At 42.1% G+C, this 22,525-nt stretch overlaps 1 protein-coding gene across 3 annotated transcripts in view; it reads left to right on the forward strand.

Annotated features, from left to right (window-relative positions):
* Positions 1 to 2,403: 2,403 nt before the first annotated feature.
* The window catches only part of nbeaa (neurobeachin a), a gene marked incomplete at both ends in the record, with an annotated part of 86,916 nt that continues 66,794 nt past the window's right edge, over positions 2,404 to 22,525 (forward strand). For all 3 annotated transcript variants that reach the window (XM_080509256.1, XM_080509257.1, XM_080509258.1), the window contains one exon: positions 2,404 to 2,745. In XM_080509256.1, coding sequence (XP_080365382.1) covers positions 2,404 to 2,745 — 342 coding nt within the window. The remainder of the gene's footprint in view (positions 2,746 to 22,525) is intronic.

The following is a 22,525-nucleotide window of genomic DNA, read 5'->3' on the forward strand; positions in this document are numbered from 1 at the left end:
AGGTTGTGGACCAGCAGCCCTGGTGTGTGCAACCACAAGAGGATACTGTAGATTTGTTTTTGACTGGTTGGACCGGCATTTCCAAAGACAGTTAAATAAACGCATGACCTAAAATAAATACATTCAGACAGGGTCACTAGTGTGCAGGACATTGTAGAATAGGTAGAATTCCCGATAACTGCAAATAAACCAATGCATATGTCAATAACTATAATGACTTTAAACTATACACACAAAACAAAATGTCATCACATCCGGTATGAGGTCAGTATAGCTCATTTTACAGTGCAAAATATTTCTGAAAAGCAAAAATATTCATCATGCAGCTCTTTTGCTTTTTTTTTTTACTGTATTGCTTTTTTAATTCACAATAACACATACTCTAAAACAAGATAATTAAATTAGCAGAGCTGAGCATCTGAGCAGTGATGTGAATCAGATGAGCGGGAATAGCGATTGTAATGGTAAATGTGCAATTCTAGTTTAGTCTAATTGAGCCACTGAATCAATCTGCTGCTTTAAACAAGATGGCATACACAATATACAGAGAAAGATTAAAAATAAATCACTTGGAATTTTTATTTCAGGAAAAAAAAAGACAAAAAACATGATCATATATCGCTGAAGCCTACAGACTTTAACATTGGGAGGTGCTGCCTATAGAGCCTTTAGTTAATGCACAGCTCTTCAACAATCTGCCAATCAGTGATACAAGAGTGTAATTCAGATACGATGAGTTGGAGTACACTTCTAAATCAAGCTTTTTGTCTGACCTAAAATTACATTTTTCAAACATTCTGAAGGGATTGTTAATTTGATTGCATTAGTCCCATATATTTTAAGAATGAGATTGTTTTGTGGATTTTTTTTCTCGAACGAAGAGACATAATTTATGTTACGTGAAGGCAAGTTGGGCTGCATAAAGAGCTTTTGTTTAACTGGTCCTGAAACTTTATGGACTGAATAATGAGATGAGTCATACTGTGTACTGTATTAATTAAACAATCTTCTAAACAGTGGGGCAGTGGTCGCCTACAGGTTAGAGGAAACAAGCTTGTGGCCAGATGTTTGCTGGTTTTATTCTCACTGCAGATGAGTTGCCACTGTGGGTCCCTGAGCAAGGCTCACAAATGATCAAGTTGCACCAAAATGGGAATTTGGTGTAAGACCTCAGTTGAAACCTGCAGATTACATGCTCAGCTTTGGTGACCCCCGCAGCAGGCAGCTAAAATCTCTTCCTCTCTTCTGAAGGGTAAAAGTAACAAAATAAGTACAAAATAGCAAGCTATCCTACCAAACTCTACAATAAGATAGTATATTTGGCCTGAAAACAGTAAGATATGAGGAAAGTGTGTGTGTTTTTAAAGACCCCCCTGCCTGACAAAGACCTCAGTTCAATTTTGGGTAACGCATTCCACACAAGTGCCTGAAGGGATAGTGCTCTATAAACCACAAGGCACAAGAGGGATGGGAGAGGTGATGGGGTAAGAAGGTGTTAGCAAAAGTGTAAGTTATTGCCGGAAGGGGAAAAGAGTGGAGGGGGCCGGAGAACTGAGTACATCATATCAGAAGAGATTGATGCCAGGAGAGCAATCCTGGGATGCTTAATGAGAAAGCAAAGGTACCAGAGTTAAATTTGGGACAGCAATAAGTAGGGCAGATGGATAGCTTCTGAATATATAAACACTTTCTGTCTGGAAACCAGACACCAGAAACTGCATGAACTCTGTCTGATCTGCACCCAAAATACCCCCATCACGGGAACCTTTTCATGTGTACAATCTTATAAACTATTTTCAGCTCTTCTTAATTTTTTTGCACCTTCAGAGAGATCACTCATTAAATATGAACGGCGGTGTGTTTAGAAACAAAACAATTAGAGGCGGATGTTTGGTAGTGTGTGTTCTGTGTATGAACCCATGCATGCATGGCTTCATGTTATTCCGCTCCAGCGCCCTCCCAGGATAAGAGCGCGGTGCGCATGCGCGGTCGGAGCGCGCTACCGCAGACAGGGGGCGTCAACATGGCGATGTCTCCTCCACGACCGCACTGACTGCAACCTGCCAATGAGGGAGAGAGGGAGAGAGAGGGAGAGAGAAGAGAGAGAGAGAGAGAGGCAGCGAGGGGGAGAGAGAAGCGTAGGCTAACCATTCTACCAAGCCTCCATCCTTTTTTTTCTAGCCTTATGAATCCCTACACATTTTCAGGAGGATAGGGTGAAATCTGAGGATTTTTAAAGCATCACTTTTTTTTTTTTTGTTTTATTTATTTATTTTTCCGTTGCTGCGCATCGGATGTTTTTTTTGTGTGCAGCAGCGGCAGCAGCAGACGCCCGAAGCTTGAAGAGCAGGTGTGAGAGACAAGCGGCGACCGCTCCTCTCCTCCCTGTTTCCTAAAGGGGAAATGTCGAGCGAGAAGCCGGTTTCAGCACCGCCGGGCTCTGCTTCCTCGCTCACGGACACAGACTCCCACCATCCTCCTCCTCCTCCTCCGCCGGGCTCCTCCGCCCCGCAGCAGCAGCAGCCGCCGCCGCCGCCGCAGCAGCAGCAGGTCGCCGCGGGCGCTGGCTCGGGCTCCACCGGGGAAAGGATGGTGTCTGCAGCCGGCTCTATGGTTCTCCCCGCCGGGGTGATCAACCCCGCGGTGCCGATCAGGAATATTCAGATGAAATTCGCCGTGCTCGTGGGCCTGATCCAGGTCGGGGAGGTGAGCAACAGGGACATCGTGGAGACGGTGCTGAACCTGGTGAGTTGGAGGCAGAGAGGAGCCATAGAATCACTGCGCCCTCACCCGCTATGTTTTATTTACGAGCCCTCGCTCCCCTGGTTGTGTGGCTTTCTGGGGGTGATGATGTCATTTGGTTGTTCGGGAGATCGATTTGTTGTTTCCTTCTATATTTGTGTGTGTGTGCGTGTGTGTATTAAAACGAGGCTGCATGAGGCAGGGAGGGTGGGATATGAATAAAAGCGGTATTATTGTAAAGCTGAATGAAGCATGTGACCCCACCAAAAGCACCGAGGCTCGTCTGATCTCGAGCCATTGTTGACTAAATGACCCGCTTGCGGTGCAACAAGGATTAAAAAAAAAAACAAAAAACAAAAACATCTCGAGTCAAAGTGCCGCTGGACACAGAGAAGTAAATACAGGCGATTATTTGTGTACATCTGAGTGATGCATAGGCAGGTTGTAACAACAGTCAGGGGCTAGAATGTGGCGCACAACAAGCGGCGTAAAATCGTTGTTGTTGTTTTGGGTTTTTTTTTTTTTAAAGATCGTAATCATGCAGGTATATATGACACCCCTACAAAAAAAAAAGCACCCCCCCCAAAAAAACACGCCGATCCAACGCGGACAAAGGCCGACTAGCATCATGCTATCAATCCATATGTGTGTGTATGAGAATGGGTTGAAATGATGCACAGGCCTATTGTTGGAGGCAGGGCCCTGCATCCTGTGCGCAGAGGAGTGATGTATTGGTAGCTTTGAAGCGGTTAGTGGTTTATATTACTGTGACTCGAACAGGCCATTATTTATGGAGCAGATATACCCCCCCCCCCACACCCTCCTCTCTCCTCTCTCCTCCTTTCATCCTCACCCCTCCATCCGAGGTTGTGTCGGAGATGCTGGGCCTCTCTACCCTCACACAGCACATCAGGGGATTTAATCCAGCTCTGGGGGTTTTGACATGACTCGTGTGTCCCGTTACGAAACAGATGAGCAAAATGCACAGCCAAACGTCGGTCTGCAGGATGTCGGACTGGTGTGCTTGCTGTTTTCTCTCCTCCATGCATCAGGCGGTGGCGTGTGCTGCATTCATTGTACTACACACATCTGTCATGGAGAGAGAGGCTCTGATCATTATTGATTCTTATTTGGAAAGTGGAGCAACACACACACACACCCACACACATCCACACTGGCACATTTTTAGCCTGACTCCAGTGCAGAGCTTTCTGGGGGTTGATTATTTCAGTGTTCCATGTTGCCTGTGGCCTATTTACTTACTGGATGTGTGGAGCTGGACAGACTACAGTTGGGCTAAACCATTTTCCGCTCAGCGAGACTAGCGAGTCGTCCTGATTCGGGATGCCTCTCATCTCTCAATTGATTATTGGAACACAACGTGGAGAGGGGAGCGGAGGCTCCCTCCTACCTTGTCTCCTTCTAATGCAACCCCTGGGTTACACAGGCCGGTAAACTGCCGCTGCCCCCCCCCCCCCCCCCCCCTCCACTCTGGTGGGACTGATGCTGCCTGCATAGACTGGCTTGGCAGGGCAGCGCCATGCATTTAAAAGCAGGTGGAGAGGGGTTGGGGGAGAGTGGGGGAGGAGAAGAGAGAGTGGAGGAGGTGGTAGGATGCTGCAGTGGCTATGTGCTCAGAAATCACCAGCTGATGCAGCGGAAGAGGAAAAGGACTCTGGATTGGTCCACATCAGATCAGTGAAAGCTCATCAGAGCATTCAGCTGAAAAGCTCCTTCCACTGTTTTATGTAAATGCTCGCTTTCAGGTATACCTGTTTATTTTTATTTCTGAATGCTGATCTGATGCATTAACACACAATGACCTGACACTCTGACAAATTAAAGCAGTATGTGTTGGTCATACAAAGCTCGCTAAATCCTGAATTGAACAGTCAGTCCTGGTTGCAAGGCTGCCAATAGCTAAGCCTGTTAGGGAATTCTGTTGCCCAGCTCCTTAATTAAAAGAGTAGAAACAAAGAGGTGTGGAGGCAGGAAACCTCAGTGGTCATGCTGCTGGTACAATGAGTCCACTGTGACCCAAGAGCTGATCCATTATTCCAGTCAATGTGGGAGACCACAGCGGCCACATTCTCTGTCCTCCCTGGCTGTATTGATCAGATCCCACTGCGGCTTGGGTGAACAGATGGCTTGTCGGTTGTATCAGATATACTCCCTCTTCTATACAGTGTGTTGCTGGCCTTTGGCGAGTGATGATTTGTAGAGAGAAAGAGGAGAAAAGAATGAGATGGTGCTTGAAATCAACTCGGGGCAGAGAGCTTATATGACGGCGTTTTATTTTCTTAAGAGATGCAAGTAAAGATGAAAGTAATTCATGCAGATAGAAATTTTTCTGTGTGCGTTGCTGGTGGCGAGGTGCTCTGCTATTATCATCACCAAGGCATCACAGTTGTCAAGGCAACACTGCTCTTTGACTGCCTGCATCCAGACGCTTGACCACCTGGTGTTGCTTCCCACTTCCGGTCCCCCCCCCCAAAATCCTCAGTCTCTCGTACACCTCCTTTTGTTTGTCTCGTATGCTTATGTTTATCTGATTTGAATATAGATACTAAGCAGCAACATCGACCTAAACAGCATTAAAGGATCGGAGAAGATGCACAGTAATTCAACCATGATGCTCAGGTTTCATCACTACAGGGGCTTTCTTTATGTCTGCATGAGTAAATGATTGTTCTATTGACTGTCCCGTAAGGTTGATTGTATTAAAAAAAACAAACAAACAAATTCTGTTCCTCAGAGAGCATTATCTAAAATCTACAGTAGGTGTGTTTTTATTTACCTGTTTTCTTAGCTTTTCACCTTTTTTGTCAGTGTCGGTGTATAAATACACATCAAGCTGGCTGATTTCGATGTCACAGGTCAGTAGCTGAGGACTTTTCAGGAGGCTGTGAAATAATTCTCAGAGGTCATGAGATGTTCAACAGTGCAGGAGGAAAAGACGTGTGTGTGTATATTTATATATATTTTCTTTTTTTCATATGTTGGGTCTGTTTTCTTGTTAATCGCTGAGCGGTTTTACAATGTCAGGGCTCATATAAAATCCAACAGCCTTTATTCTGTTTGGCGGAATTGGGCACATTCAGATTGTGACGCAGACTTTTGTCATTTCAGCTCCGGGATGTGGCACCACACCACATTTACACATGACACTTTACAGGACAGGATAGTTTATGCCCCAATTCCAGGGGGTGTCATTGCTTCGGGAGGCATTTCTTTCTTTTCTGTCACTGTACTGTTGCTCCTGTGGATTGAAACCTCACATTTTTCCAGGTAATGGTCTCCTGCAAGACTGGTTATTTGTGTTGACACGTTGTGATTTTGGTCACTGGGCAGAGAGAGAGCAAGGTTAGATACCGTGTGCGTTGACACAACAAAAGCCGACATGCAACTTATTTATCTGAACTTGTACTATCAAATCTGTTTTTTTTTAATTGAAGAATTGAGATGTATCTTTCGAATGCAACCACAGGCAGTGCTGTCAGTCCCTCTGTCTCAGTACTGCACCAGCTGTGCTTATTTATAGACAGCTTTATCTGCTTGTAATGCTTTTTTGGGATCAAAACAGTGCGTTTGTCTGGCAGAGGAAACGATTGGTGACAGATTCTGTCTCACCACTGGTTTCCCACATCCGGACTCTGCTTTATATTCTCGTCGTTCATCGTCCACCTTGGCCAGATGCATTATTGTGTGGCAGCATGAATACCGGTCCAAGCGGCCTGTTTGCTAATGTCTCATTATCCTTGTCCACACAATCCACAGTCACCAAGGTCACCTGATGCTCCGCAGCAAGTCCAGTCCAAGTCAGCACAACATGGCTCTGATGCACATGTTTACGCCGAGCTCTTGTTGACAAACGCTCCTATTTACTCGCATTGCATGTCTGAATCATACTAAAGATCAGAAGAAATGAAAAGAAGAGAAGACAAAATGAAGTTATCATCACAAAATATATTAGTTAATGCTTCATCACGACGAAAACAACCTCCACTTGCACTGACATGCTGATTTATACCTCATAGACTTTGAAAAATAATAAGTTTCCCATTTCCAAACCCATGTTATGTGGCATGTTATTTTTTCCCGCAGGCGATTTGAAGCATCAGTAAAAATTCAGTTTAATTGAGCTGTTTTTCAAGCTTGCCCCATGGCTGCAGGCTCAGGGCAAAGGCTAACTATTTCCCCGCAGCACTGTAATCTGCTTGCATAGCCATGCCGGGGGGAAAAAACCCCAAAACAATGTGTCATCATGTGATTGCACAGCCATGCAGATGAGTCTCTTAACAAGCATTCCACTAATATATGTAAATATGCAAATAAATACTATGCAGCCTTGCTGCTGTGAGCTGAAATTAGCCTTGGCATAAATATGACACAACAGATGTTCCTTTAAAATAAGTTTAATGCCGTTTTTATATTTTACGTTTTTTAGTTGCACAATGGGGATAATGAGAACAATATTCCATGCAATCCTTGTGTTCACCGTATTAGACGCTCAAAATGCGGTATTGTCAACCATTCTGCTGTATTTAGTTTTACGAGTTATGATGGCTTAGCATTAATTTTACTGACTCATAAAACTACAGTCGCTATGCAAGATTCACTCCCACAAGCTTTACCATCAGTTTCTGAAGCGAGCACCTTGTTCTTAAGAGAAAACAAACAAACATTGCAGCATCCACGCTGCTTTCCTTTGTTGTGTTTTTCTCCGTGAATAACAAATGGCCTTTTCTTACACACTGTATTTTAACGCTCCGACACTCTCATCGTGCTTTACGCCATTAATCACCTTCACTCATTCATAAACACAATTATGCACACACTTACCCAACAATAGCAATGGCTGCCATGCAAAAGAGAATCTTGTACTCGACCCTTGATATATGCAAAGAGCAAGGCGAAGGATCGAGCCACCTGCAGGGTTTGAGGACAACAAGCTCTAAGCAGCTGAGCCAGAACCATCCTGAATGTTTGTGAAGGCTGTACTCCCACTCTGCAGAGCCCACGGAAATGCATAATAGTGGCTCTTTATTTTCACATTTGCATATTATAAGTTAACTGTGAACATGAAAAAGAACAAAAGAAAACAAAACACCAGTGACCCATTATAGCTAGAAGAACACACCTAAACATAATTATTGTGATGTTAATTATTGTTGTCGAGGTGATTTGACCTCACTTTCATTTATGGCACAAGAAGCCCAGTTATTAGTGTGGTTTCCCATGTCACTTGTATTTTAGTAAGATTTTAGAAAATATTTTAGGTTTAAATGCCTCATTCCTTTTTAGGATGTATTTAAAATCAGCATTGATACTAAAATGTTGCCCGATTCACCTAAAATTGGTAAATTTTTCTGTAGTGTGATTAGCTGTGTAGTAAACAGAGAAAATCAACATATTTTACAACTGAAAAGCCTATTGTTAAAAATGGGAAACAAATTAATTCATTAATATTTGACCAGATTTTTACACGCATTTGTTCTTTCAAGTTGACCCTTCAAATAGTCCTGGCAAACATTATATATTAAAGTGGAGTTGTAGACATAATGGCCAACGCTGCTACAAGGGAAAACAAAAACAAAAATATTTTGAGAAAACCTCACAACGTTTCCAGAGTCTCAGAAAGAGGATGCACATTCAGTGTGTCTTTTTACAGTCTTTTACCAGATGATATTGGGGGATATGTTTGCGAAAGATTAGCTGTCATAAAGCTGCAGAGGAGCTTAGTCGGTTTGTGCCCGAGGTCTACAGCCAGGGAGAAACATTGGCTAACGGGGACAACGGTGCTGGTCCTGACCCAAGGGACACAAGAAAATGTTTTTACACTGGGTGACACACACACACACACACACACACACACACACACACACACACACACACACACACACACACACACACACACACACACACACACGAAGAGCTGGAGGACAGAGGGTGTGGCTTCTACTGCAAGGTCATGAATGACTTTGCTATCTATCACTCAGCTGGGTCTTCCTGACCCCTGCATGAGCCGGAGAGTGAGACGGGCAGAGTAAAAAGACGGGAGGAAAAAGATATTATGTGAAAAATTGTTCGTCCTCACTGCAGAGAGAGCCAGGTCGAGAAAGATGGTGAGCGAAAGGTGGAGAAATAAAAGGAAATGGGCGGGGGGGGGGGGTGTTCTGGAGGGAATATTGAAAAGTCTGTGATTGTCATTCAGGTGATCTTTTCTTCTCGAGTCGAGCACGAGTCCGGCTGTAAGGTGTTCTGTGGGGGTCTGATGAGTTCTGGCCCCCCTGTGGAGCCTCATCATGCTGTGGGTATCTCTGCCCTCCTCTCTCATCCGCTCTCAGTGATTGAGCAGTGGAATGCTGTTGGGGGATCCATATGCCTGAGTAAATTGGAGAGTTTGCACAGTTTTCATAGAAATCTGTCAGGGATTACTCGGCAGTTTGAGCGTTAATTGCCAGTTTTTCTTCATCAGTCTCTTTCCACGCGAGGGGGATGAGTGTGTACCGCCATATCAGCATTGTTGGCATTCATCTTCTTCTAACTGTGGCGTGCGAGACAAATCCACAGACTTTCTCCACATTGTGACAAACATTTAGTAAATGAAAACACCCAATTAAAAGAGGAAATCTCAAACCTTGTTGCTTCTAAATCCTCTTAGCAACAAGCGACCCCGTATTCATTCGCTCCGATGTTTTTGAGGTGTAATGCTGACTCCTCCTGTTTCATTATTGTTTGTGCTTCAGCATTCTGGAGTCGACTTACAACATGGTGTGTGTTTAACCCTTGCTGGTGTGATTTGTATGCGCGTGTAAGAGGCACCCAGGCTAAACCGTTCACCTCTCCGTGTTTAAAGCGCCTCAGTCCTGCTTCACATCTCTAAATTCCTCCTCATCCTTCGTTAGTTGCTATTTCCAGTCGCAGGATTTTCCAAAGCTAAGCCCTGTAAGATTTTGGAGCGAGGGCTCCTTCTGGGAACGCAGTGAACGCAGTGGAGGGGAAAAAAAATGTCCCCTCCTTGCTTAACAACACCTTTTGTTACGTCTCTGTCGCTTCCTTCATCGCTCATTCTTTATCTCCTCTAAGCACATCCATCCCTCTAACCCCTGGGTGTAATCTCGTCCCCCGCACCCCGGCTCCCCCGGCCGGGTGAGGCGCCTGTTGGATGAATGTGGATGATCTCTATTGTGAGGAGGTAATGGAGCTGTCTGCCGTGCCGTCCCTCCGTGGTTCATCTTCTTTGCACTCTTTCTCCTTTAACTCATCTTTGTCACAATTTTAAGCGAAGGAAGTCCGGAGGCAGGCTTTCTGTTGTTCACCGTACGTCAGCCAACACCTCCTGCCGGTTGTAGCTCGGCTTTCTAAAGCGCGGATGTAGAGCCGAGGAGAAGGGCAGCAGGAGATGAGACAAAACCCCGAGATCCAGCTTTTCCTCTCCCTGATGAAAGACAGTGAAAGAAATGGGTTGCAGGACTAAGCAGTGCGGCACCTGAGGGCTTTTTCAAGCTTCAGGTTGTCATAGCGCTTCTCGTGTGCTGCATTATCATTTACACAAGTTGAATTTTGAAATTGGCAGAATCCCCATCAAACCTTAAAAAGACTAAAACTGCCATTGGAATTTCTGGTCTTAAAATGTATCTTGAGGTGTGGAATAGTAGAGAGGGAGGCAGTTTATTTTAATTTTGGAGCAGAGTGAATCAGCGTCTTCTTTTTTCTGTTTTCATTTGCCTCCACTTGAAATTCTGCGACATTAATCAATAACTATTTATTTGTACATTTAGTAAAACCATATATGAAGCAGACCATGGGGCAAATTATATATATATATATATATATATATATATATATATATATATATATATATATATATATATATATATATATATATATATATATATATATTTAGCAACACATTTTTGAATTTTGTGTAATATATTATTATTTGTGAAAGGGTAAAGAGTTAAGTTCAGTTTATGAATTAGTCCTTTTCTGAAAATAATTTCCTTCTGATCAGTTATGCAGGCCAATGAGCAATATTATATGTCTCGCATTCAAAAGAAAGTGAATCATTGGGTTCAAAGACATGTCAGTCATGCAGCAGACAGGCCGGCTTTAAAGTCATTTAAAAATACAGAAAATCAGACTGGAGGAACATGATATTTCACCTTCGCTGATCTAATATTCATGTCTTTTCTGCAATTCCCTTCGGGGGTTTATCTCTTATATGGATGAGAATGGTATAAAGATTGTTCTTTGAAATTAAAAGCCTACATTACCGAGAGGCTTGATTATAATTCAGAGAAAATGTGTAAGGAAATTGAATAAAAATATCACTTGAAGCCAAAACAATGTTATGATGTTCAGCTTGTCGAACTGTAAATATTCAAAGTACAAACTGTTTCTTTGATGAAACAACTGGTTTAAGTGGTCAATGATGAATTGTCACGGTCATCGATAGTCCTTCATTATTGTATTCCACAAAGACATCATCATTTATTTTCTCATCATGATAAAAAAAAGTTGCAATAATTGCATCCTGCCATCATTTGTTGTGGTTAAGTCTATTATAGTAGGTAATATCATATTACATGCAAACGGCATCATTTTTAAAACTGCAAGCAGAAGTCTACTTATTTACTAATTTCATCAATATGATTAAATCCTTTATTCTTTTTTCCGGCCTTAATAAAGTCTTCATTTTTGAAGTTTCATATAATAAAGCCTGTGAGAAGATATTTGTCTTTGTCTGTTTTCTCTGTGGTTCTTATTCCTACACCATTGTGTCTGGCTGGGTTCATCCTATTGTGTCTGCCTCTTTTATGTTTTCTTTCCCCCCTCAAAATGTGCGTATTGTTTGTGTGTGACTGTAGTGGGATGATGTGGAGAGGTGGGGTACATGTTTACTGTATGTCTGTGGCTTTTGAGGAATCTCCGAGCACAATATGAGGATAAAAATACTGTGGATACACTGATGTTGATTTGTGCGCATATGTTTGTGCATAACTGCTTTTTTGTCTGGCAGCAATGCAAATGTAGTTAATCTTCAAATTATAACTGGCTGCTTTGTTAGAATTACCTGGTGTTTGTGTGCTGGTGAGTGCACGTGCCCCCAATATCCCAGAGAGTTGATGAATGAGTGACCCTACAAACCCTTTCCTTTAGTCTCCAGCACCTTCATCTGTACAATACCAGCGCGCGCACGCACGCACACACAAAAATAAACACTGCTCTCTTCCTTCTTGTAGCCCACATCATTGCCTGGCAGGGGTGATTTTATATTCATGCTGGCCTACTTTGCTCTGCTCCCTTGGCTCCACACACACACACACACACACACACACACACACACACACACACACACACACACACACACACACACACACACACACACACACACACCTGTGTTACTGGGCGTACAGCTAACCGTGGAGCTATTCATCATGCTGCAGTTGCTGAGGGTTGATTATAACCAACTTTGTAGTGTGTGTGTGTGTGTGTGTGTGTGTGTGTGTGTGTGTGTGTGTGTGTGTGTGTGTGTGTGTGTGTGTGTGTGTGTGTGTGTGTGTGTGTGTGTGTGTGTGTGTGTGTGTGTGTGTGTGCGTGTAGAACTTCAGTGCTCTACATTAGACATCCAACATCTCCCAGCTCTGTTCCTGGATCCCCTGCAGCCTAAAAAACAGTGTCGGTAGTTGTAACAAGTCATTTAACACCACATTAGTCTGGTCAGTAGATCCACGCTCTGGATCAGGCAAAAAACATTTTCTCCTTTAGCTTCTTGGTTACTTCCATCTGTGAGCTGTATGAGTACTGCATGTTCCCCGCTTACATTAGACTCTAACCAGCCGCTGCAGATGAATATCCCAGAAGGAAACCATCTAATAAATCCACTCACTAATGATAGTAAATGAAAGGGAGGGGTAACAAGTTTCTTTTTGTTGTTGTTGTTTTTAGCTTCATACCACTTCACAGCTTGATAAGAAAAGGGCCGTGGTAATGTTTTATCCATCATAATAGTTAAACAGGCCAGGCAGCGACACAACATTTCCTCTGGACGTGATGCAACGGCTCTGGTTTCGGCACACAATAAAAGATAGGTCCATGTTGTCTGCTTCATATTGGAAAGGGATATAAGAGCGGCGTCGTAATCTTCTGCGGGATGCTGGGTCTTGATTTGACGATAACGCTCAGTGTGAGGGCTGGATGTCAGTCAGGAGTGTTGACAGTGGTGTTGTTTTGGTGTTGGAAGGGATTTGCTTAGTTTGTTGTTTGAACAAGCCCTCAGAAAGAACAGACATGTTGGGGTTTATGTGAGACTACACTGGAGCACAGCAACTATTGTATACGGATATATTTATGTTGTTGCTTCGCATGCTAACATTTACCATTTTGTACCAAACACAGAGGACAGCTAAAACTTGCTTGAAATCTTTGTGCGATCAGTATTTGGCAGTAAAATGAGCTAACGCGCAAAAGAAAGTTTCACAAAATATTCAACTGTATCCTGAGGGCATCATGAATATGTGTGCCATGGAAAATCATTTGTATATAGTTATGAAAACATAGTGCAAAGATTGGTGTAGTAATACAATATGAGATATTTTTATAGCGTCACCTGCACGTTAAAAAAACTGGTGTGGGGGCTGGTTAAAGCGACAGATAAACATAATCAACAAGTCATGATTTACTGTTATTCATAATCATATTGCTCATACAGGTTTATGTAATAAGTCTGATCACTAATGTGTTAAAGTAGAGATCATTTGCAGAAAGAAGTCAGCACATACAGTGAATAACGAAGTAAAAATAGGCTGAAATGTTTCAACTCATGTCTCCAAAATCAAGAGAAATTTAACTGTAATAACTAGTTGGTGCAGTGACATTAAACCTACTACTTGGATAATTGGTTCATTCTGGAAATATCATATTGAGTTTGATTGTATTACATTTGTAATTTGTCCTTTTTTTGGTTGATTCAGTTTGGATTAAATGCGTCAATCAAAATCTGACAATTTTGAAAAATTCTAGTAGGAATAATAAAGAACGTTTTTTTTCTTTTAGTATGTAGTCTGTCATTAAATGAAATCCAGCTAAAATATCTTAAACTATTGTGCTATTTCTTTACAGCTCTAATTCACAGGTTGCAGTGTAGAAAGTGGCTCCAACTACAATCAAGTATTACATCATCTGGGTTTTTTTTTGTGTTTTTTTTTTTCCTCTAGCTTTCAGCGGCACAAATGATATGGATATCTCGTAACACCGTGCCAGGGTTGAGCCTCACACCTTCCACAAACACTTTCACACTCTCAGACTGTGGAGGGAGAGTTTTCACAGCCGATACCTGGCTGCGGTGGTGACTCACCGCTTCCCGATTCCTCCTGAACCCCCAAACATGGCGACTCTGCTCCTTTTTCCTCAACCCTCCCGTAGCACTGGATGGTTGCAGGAAAACAGTTTTTGTGGCTGCATAAAAGTAGAATGTAATTTCTTTGGTTAATTGGTTGGGTGAGTTTTATCCATTGTTTGAATGTGATCTTGTGTTTTCCCTCTTAAATTTCACATGATCACTCTTTGAGGTCACATTGAAAATCCTCCACTAAGTTTGATTTGGTTTGTGCTTTTCAGACTGTAATCAAATACTGGCCACATGATTTGGATCACTTTTCCCTGCAGTGTCAACGTGAAATGTGTCTCCTTTGTTCTTTGTCAGTAGATCATCTGCCTCCATCTCTCCCCTGCCTGTTGCACCGCCTGCCTCCATGTCCTCCGTTTCTTCATCCATCGGTCTCCTCTGAGATCGTCCATCTCCAAAATCTTTTGTCCAACATATCCAGTATCTCTCCTCAGCACATGCTCCAAACCATCGTCGTCTCTCTGATATCTTCATTTTTAATCCCGTCCTCTCCCGGTCACTGCCAATGACAATCTCAGCGTCTTCCCGTCTGCCACCTCCAGCTCTGCCACATGTCATAGCAGGTCTCACTCCCGTCTCATAAACCTTTCCAAATCAATGAGTGTTAATGAGATTATTTGGTTATGGATCACGCTTGTGTTCTATTACAGTCGTATGTGTTGGAGATAAAATCATGTTCCTTGCCTGAGGGACTGAACTCACTCTTTATGTTAATATATTTCACATCCAACCCTCAAGATAATGTATTTATGTGATTAATGAACTTCCTGTGTGGATGTTTTTGGAAGCACTCACTGTTGTTGTTCCTCCTGAAATAGTTTTGTGGGGACATTCATTTTTTTTTAATCTTTATCTTTCAGTCCTTTCATTTTTTCCCCCCCCGTATGTGTTTATTGTCTTTTACGAGTGTCTGGCCTTCTCTGGGAGGGAGTGGGTTCCCTCGGCTGCAAGTGCGTGCTGGCATTGCACTGTGATATTTGAGAATGGATTTTGTGTTGATATGACCTTTTGATAGGAAATTGTTTTTTTGGTTTTTTTTTTGGTTGGTTGAGTGAATTTGACATTTGACATAATCATCTAGGGAGACAGAATTTTATTTTTTTAGGCAACTACCTTGATAACTCTCTACTTTTAAGCTGTGTGTAAGAACCTGTTAGATAATACCCTTCTTGTAAATGTATTTTTACGTCAATCCAATGAACCTGAGTGATCCATTACACTTTGGTTTCGTCTGAGAGGAAATAAAAAGTAAACATGTAGTTTTGCATGGGCTATACTTCAGACCTTATTCTACTTTATTGTTGTTTAGAGTTGAACTAATTAAAGTTTCTGAAGCAGATGTACAAATCTTAAGAATCTACTTGGTATACTTTTGTCAATCATTTCACCATTAGCTGTGTGGAAAAACCCTCCGCGTTTGATCCATGTCTGATCATTCAATCGATATGAACGTTCAGATTTAAAGTATTCATACGTTTAGGCCCCATGCAAATAAGATGAGGTTCCTTGAGTAAGACTGAAGAAGCTCCTGTGAAAAATAAGAGTTGTGTAATATAGCCTTCAACTAAACATGGGGAGATTTTAATCTCAGTCGATCGACACAAAAGCAACCTTCAGACGCTTCTCGTTCAAGGTTTTTACTTCCAAAGCGAGAGGATCTGATGACTGCTGCACTGTTGTTCCTGCCGCGTCTGCTCCACTTCAAACGATGTGTGCTTCAAACGCAGCGTCTTCACCACTGTCCAGTGTGGACGACAAGTCTGAAGCGAAGCTGATATAGTGACAGTAACACCTCGACAGAGAAGCAGTTGAAGTTGCTGCAGACCAAACCTTTTGTTAAAAGGTTTGGTCGAAGAAGAAAAAAAACCAAAAAACAATTTTTTTTAGAGCCAGGTTTGCTTCTTGAGTTTTTGTAAATTGCATTCTGCGGGTGTTTAATTTGATCTATGTCTCATATTGTATCCACATACCTTTTTGTACAACAACATAAAGTGCACTATGCCCTGCTAAACCCTCAGCCCTATTTTGTGTGTGCATGTGTGCGCGTGTGTGTCATTCCCGATCCTGTCTTATGATGATGGATTACTCGGACTCATTGGAGCTGCTTGCTGCCTCTGTTATCCTCCATCAACTGTGGCTCAATGGAACAGTACTCTCCATTGTTTTTATGGATGGTGAATGTGCACACAGACGGAGCGTGCTCGTGTGTGTGTGTGTGTTTGAGTACTGACAGACATGCATGCACACGTCCTATCTGCCGCAGCACACACACTCCTCTGAACCAAACAAACAGATGAGTGATTCTGAATTGCCACCAGCTTGGTCTGAGTCAGGTCTGCAGGGCTTATCTGGTGACCTTTGAACTTAACATCAGCCAGTCTACACCTGCCTGGTCTCACAGACACACACTCGGACGCATTTGATGAAAAATGTCTCAGTCATTCATAGAAATCACACAAAGAGGGGTGAAAGATTTTTGAACAAGAGCTTTGACTTCAACTAATTGCATATTGTGAATAATATTTAACACTTACGCATTATAGTTTACGAAAAATACTAAGACCCACATTTAAGAGATATAAATTTAAATCTCCTGTTTTGTCAGTGTCATTATTTCGAACAGGCATCAAGTGAACATCTACTCAACAGTTTCCCCTGTGTGACAACATTGTTTATAGGATAACTCCTATTGGCTCCGATAGAGACATTTTGAAATGTCTCATCAGTGAATAAGTAAACATTACATACCTGCTGAGTTGCCACGTTGTGTTTTGGGAGTTATTGTTACCAAAATGATACATTTTCTTTCTGGTCAGTGAGCTGCAGTCTCTGCTTTCACGCCATAATGTTTCGTTGCAAATTTTCCTGATCCAATGGGAAATATTCCATGACACATTATAAGGTAAGATGTGTCAATATTTGACATTGCAGTGGGATATTCCCACCTGTTAACTGTGCATATCTCAGCCCCTTATCTCCCGTTATCACAGGAAGCTGGAGTTGAACCAAGAACTGTGTTATTATTATCAAAACTGATAAAAAGGTAACAAAATATTCTGGAGACATTTCTATGGCATTGTTACTCAAAATGGCAGATTAGACAACTGTGTTTTACATTTGTTTGAGACGTTATCTAATGTGTACGAGTTTATCATTCATATCTTCAGGACAGAAATGTTGTTGTCTCATGCTGCCTCTTTTTCACTGATGATACAATTTGGCTGCTTTTCCAGCTGGTCGGAGCTCTCTGGTCTGTAACTTACCCTCTCTTGTCATTGTGTTTCTCTCTGATAAGCCCGCTGTGGTGTAAGCAACATACAGGATGCCCTGTAGGGATCCTGCTTCCTTAAAAGTCCCTTTGAAATGAGCACATGTGAGTCAAATCAGTAGACGAGGTGTCAAGGCTTTGTTCGGGTGCAGAATCAGAGCATTGAGTGTTTCCTCTTCGCTGTCCTCTGACACAACTCACCGTGTTGCCTTTGTCATTTTCTATCTTGTGCAAAAGAAAGCTAAGTTTGTCTTCTGGAAAATTGGTAGTCTGGTAAAAATGATCTGAATCGCATAATCCTCAAACATTTGACTTCTCTCTGCCCTCCGTGTCCAACACATTTAACTTCTTTCCATCTTACAGTTCAGCTCTCCGCCACTGCTTCTCCACCATGCTCCTTTTCCTGCCACCTCTTTGTTTCTCCTTTCTTTTCTCTCTGGAAGCGACGCCGCTTAAGATGTTTTCTCTCCTACTCCTCTCCTTGACATCCTTTCGTCCCACGGTGAGGCGGAGTCCTTCGTAGTGATAAATCTCAATGCTTCGACACATAAATCACAACAGTCTCTATTGTCATAACGCCCAGGCTCCTTCCTGGTAAAGAGAAGATTTTTCTATTGTATTCTAAGTTTGAGATGGTGTATAGTGGTCAGCACTACACACCAACACAAGTCCAGGTATCCTGGTTAAATTCCACACTGAAAAAAAAAAAAATGCTGTTGTCTGTTTATAGATTTTTCCCTTGCTTGCAGCCTGCAACCTTAAGTTTTATATATAGCAGGATATAAGATGGGTGTTGGATTATCAAAAGTTCATTATATAATATATTTTGGTGGAGATCCTGGGGTATTTCTGTACTGTGCTTTTCCACCAGCTCTCAGTGCTGTCAGAATTGTACAAAAGAGTTCCTTTGTCTGATCAGCTATGGCTGTCTGTGATTTATTTCAGCATATTTTTACTTGTGCTGCTTATTTCCCCCCGCTGCCGAAGACCAAACTAACAGCAGATCAAAGTGGATCAAGTTGGCTATAGCTCGAAAAAGTGTCGCATGAAGAAAGATGCAAATTTATTCATGAGAAAGAGCAGTGGTTTATTATTTTAGCTGAGAGGCACGGTCTTACGCGCTACTTCAGCTCTTGTCAGTCTCAAGCATACATTCACTCGCTAAATTTTCATGAAAAACTATTACATGCAGATAACAGACATGTAATGTCAATATAACCATGCACTTCCATTTAATTCACCGCTTAAAAAATAGGCATAATCTGCATATAAATACACCACAGGCTGCATGTTTGTGTTTATTGTAAAAGGATAGAATTAAAGTAGACCTTATTACAAAAATAAAACAACAGTATGGGGCCAAACCATTAAAACCTGGGACAAGTTGAAGTTGTCTTAATGAGGATTTACATGCAGATGTGTTAATAGTTGTTGATCTAGTCTGGCAATAGTGAAAGCTTTGTAAACAGTTCTTAATCATGTGTGTGAGTGAGAGAAAGGGACATGTGGCAAATGGTGGGACAAAAAGCGAAAAAAAAAGAAAGTTTTTTTGTTTGTTACCCAATAGCATGTGACGAGGCTTATTGCTAGATCCGTTACTAAGCCTCTTTGGCCAATCAGGTGGCAGACATTTTAAACTGCTGTTGGATGAAGTCAGCTTTGTGATCACTTGGCGGCAGTCCTCGGTCCCTGCAGTGTGTACGTATGTGCATGTGTTCCTGACCTCATTTTTTCCCCCTGAGAAAATCATCTATAAACAGTATGGCTCAGTATATTTTTTTTCTTTCTTTCTTTCTTTCTTTTTTTTTTTTTTTTTTTTTTTAAAGCTGCAGTGGCTACAAACAGCAACTCGCCCTTAACTTTTCATGTCAGTCATATTTTGCTGTCACAGACTTTTAGTCCTTGAAAATATTGACGGTCTTAATACAGCAATCAGTGGGGTTTGCAGCTTCAGCTGTTTTTCAATGAAATTTGCAGCCTTAGCAGAGGATTTCCTCCGAGCTGCCCTCCGCTGGTGTATCTGTCGGCACAGAGAGCAGGAGCTGTCCGTTGTGCTGAAAAGAGTTTGCTGCATTTGTCAGTCTTCTCTGTTAATCTGTCACTCCTCTTTGCTTTCTTAAGCAAACATTTGTGCCCTCACCATTACTCTGCACTTCCTGTCGGCCCCGTTTGCGACGTCTGACGTCACCTACTTGCAGCCCCCACTTTCCCCTCATCCATTATCTTCTGCGATGCATTTCTTCTCTGCTCTTTTTTACTTCCATTCAAGCAAACTCATTTTCTTTAAGCCACTCGTATGCTAATGAAATTTAGCCTCATTATTATTGAATTATTTCAGGATGATTCTCTGCATCGGTGCACTTCTCTTACTCCGTCTCCTCTCTCGTCTCCTCATTTTATGTTTACTCATGCTGTCATTCATGTGAATCGCTGCTGTTGCCCCTGAGAGCATGTATGATTGTGTTAGTGATGAACTGAGCGAGAGTGCGAATGACTAAGACCTACAGGACTCTTTGCAATGAATTGTTTAAAAGGCTTTTGCCCTTTGAATGCAGCGTTTGAGTGTGTGCTTGTGTGTGTGTGTGTGTGTGTGTGTGGGTGTGTGTGTGTTTGTATATTTTGGCTGACTTTGTCAAGTGTATGTGAGTGTGTGTGTTGCACTTTTCAATCCGTGTGCACAGTGTGTTTTAAATTTGCTCTTGACAAGGCTTGAGTCAGATGTTGGAGGCGGGAAAAGGCACACTGAACTGGTCTGCAGCGAACTGGAGACTTTCTGCAGGCTTCCATAAAGACAGATCTTAGCAGGTATTACTGTCTCATCTTTCCCGCTTTCACTCCTCTTACATCTGGCTCCCTCTCCTAGCTTTCTGGCAGCTTTAATAGTAACTGACAACCCCAATACATGGGAACACTCAATAGCATCGCTCTCCTTTTGATGTATGTACAGATGCATGCATGTTTATGTCTTTTCTTGTGGTGAAGGTGCCCAAGGTGCTGGGCTCTTGGCACTGAAAACATAAATGTTGGCCTGCACTTATTTAGTAAATTGGATGTTGCGTTTGCTTGATTGGATATGATCACCTTTCACACTTGGCGCCCTTGACAGCATCACACCAGCTCATTGGAAATAAGCCCCCTTGTGCCCATGGGCCACAATGTTTATGCATATATTGCTTTTTCCATATAGCACATGAAGCCATGAAATGGTGCAATTACTGAATGTCTAATACATTGATGTGACACACAAATGTGCTTAAAGCAATGTTCAAATAAATGTTGCCCATTCTATGGGATAAACAATTGTTTGGGAGATACTGTAAAGTCGCAAACTGTGTTCCAAAAAAACAGCAGATAAGCGCTCTAAATCAAACCTCTCAACCAGCTTATTTTCTAGTGTTTCCTCTGCATTGGCCCTGTGATTGGATGGCTTACGACTGAGAGAGAAGTGAGAGGGATGAGAACAGTGTTGATGTCAGAGAGGGAAGTGTGGTTGCTGCATAGAGCTGCTTCATGTGGCTGACGTATCAGCGTGAAATGATCTGCCATCTGCACTCTCCTGCTGGGAAAATGCTGTGTGTGTATGTGTGCGTGCGTGTGTGTGTGTGTGTGTGTGCGTGTGTACAAAAAAAACCCTGCTATGCACACGCTGTGTGGCTTGTTCTAGTTTCTGTTGCCTTTCTGCATGTTTTCTTCCCCTGTGTTGGTGGCTTACAAATGCTAGTATCAGTGTTGTGTATGGGGGAAGATGAAAGAAGGTGCGATACAGGCCTATTAGTCTCAGTCCAATCATTTAGAGTGGTCCGCTGAAGATCTGTCAGTTACACTTAAAATGAAACCCCAAGATGGGGTGATACACATTACCTGAACTGTGGTGCAATTATTATTCCCCCGGAAAAAAAAAAAGTCCCATTTAGAAGATAAGACCAAGCCTGCTGTCTGCTGTTTGATGCCACTATGGCTGAGCTTTAAGGTAAATGTTATTTTTGAGTGGTATTTTTTTCAATATGTTCATCACTATCCTCAAAAGCCCTTCAGCAAATTGAAATCTTGGTTTCATTGTTGAATTGTTAAGAGGTCATCCGAGTTATGAGCACTAATTTGTCCGCTGAACGTCAGAATCAGTCATAATCAACATCTGAATGTAATGGTTGCGCCACTCTAACAATAAGGGTCATAAAAAGATTAGCTGTCATTAAATCTTTTATAATGTGACAATTAGACAGTTCACAAATGGATATTGCCACAGAAACCACTGCTGAAAAAACATGTATTACTTTTTAACCCAGTAATCACATTATACTGTGAAAAATTCCCACACTATAGCATATTGCTGCAGCATGTATTATTTCTATTTTGAAGTGTGGATTGTTGTAGCAAAATGATTTATCACAATATAAGCAAAATTCACATTTTGGTGTGATCCTGATCTTTTTTGTTTTTCTGTGTAACACACACACACACACACACACACACACACACACACACACACACACACACACACACACACACACACACACACACACACACACACACACACACACACACACACACACACACACACACACACACACACACACACACACACACACACGCACGCGCACACACGCATGCGCGCGCGACATCTAGCTCATTTTCAACCTTTTTTTGTTAATGGATTTATTTACCACCGAGAAGTGAGTAACACTGAATAGATCCTATTATTTAGGTAATATTTAGTTAAGGATGCCTTTGTCATGTACGCTTTAAACAGATTTTCCACCATCGACATAATGAAAATTGAAATTTCACACAAAATGTAGTGTTTTTTTCAGCTGCTTTTTCAGGTGTGGCCAAAACAAGTCGGAGTAAGTCAGTCAGTCAACACGGCACGTTATCATCCTTGATGCCCGAAAACCCGTTTCTGCACACTCAAGTAAAGATGCAACACTATACTCAAATGTCACATCTTTTAAAGTCAGGCGTTATTGTCATGTGATCTCCCACAGTGAGGAGGATTTTTTTACAGTCAGTATACAACTGTGACAAATTCATAGCAATTATTCCCATTAGTATGCATTTGTGGACAGAGCAATTTGCAATTTGTCACGTGATACACTGCAAAA

Source organism: Blennius ocellaris (genome assembly GCF_963422515.1).
Source record: "Blennius ocellaris genome assembly, chromosome: 14".
Lineage (NCBI taxonomy): Eukaryota > Metazoa > Chordata > Actinopteri > Blenniiformes > Blenniidae > Blennius > Blennius ocellaris.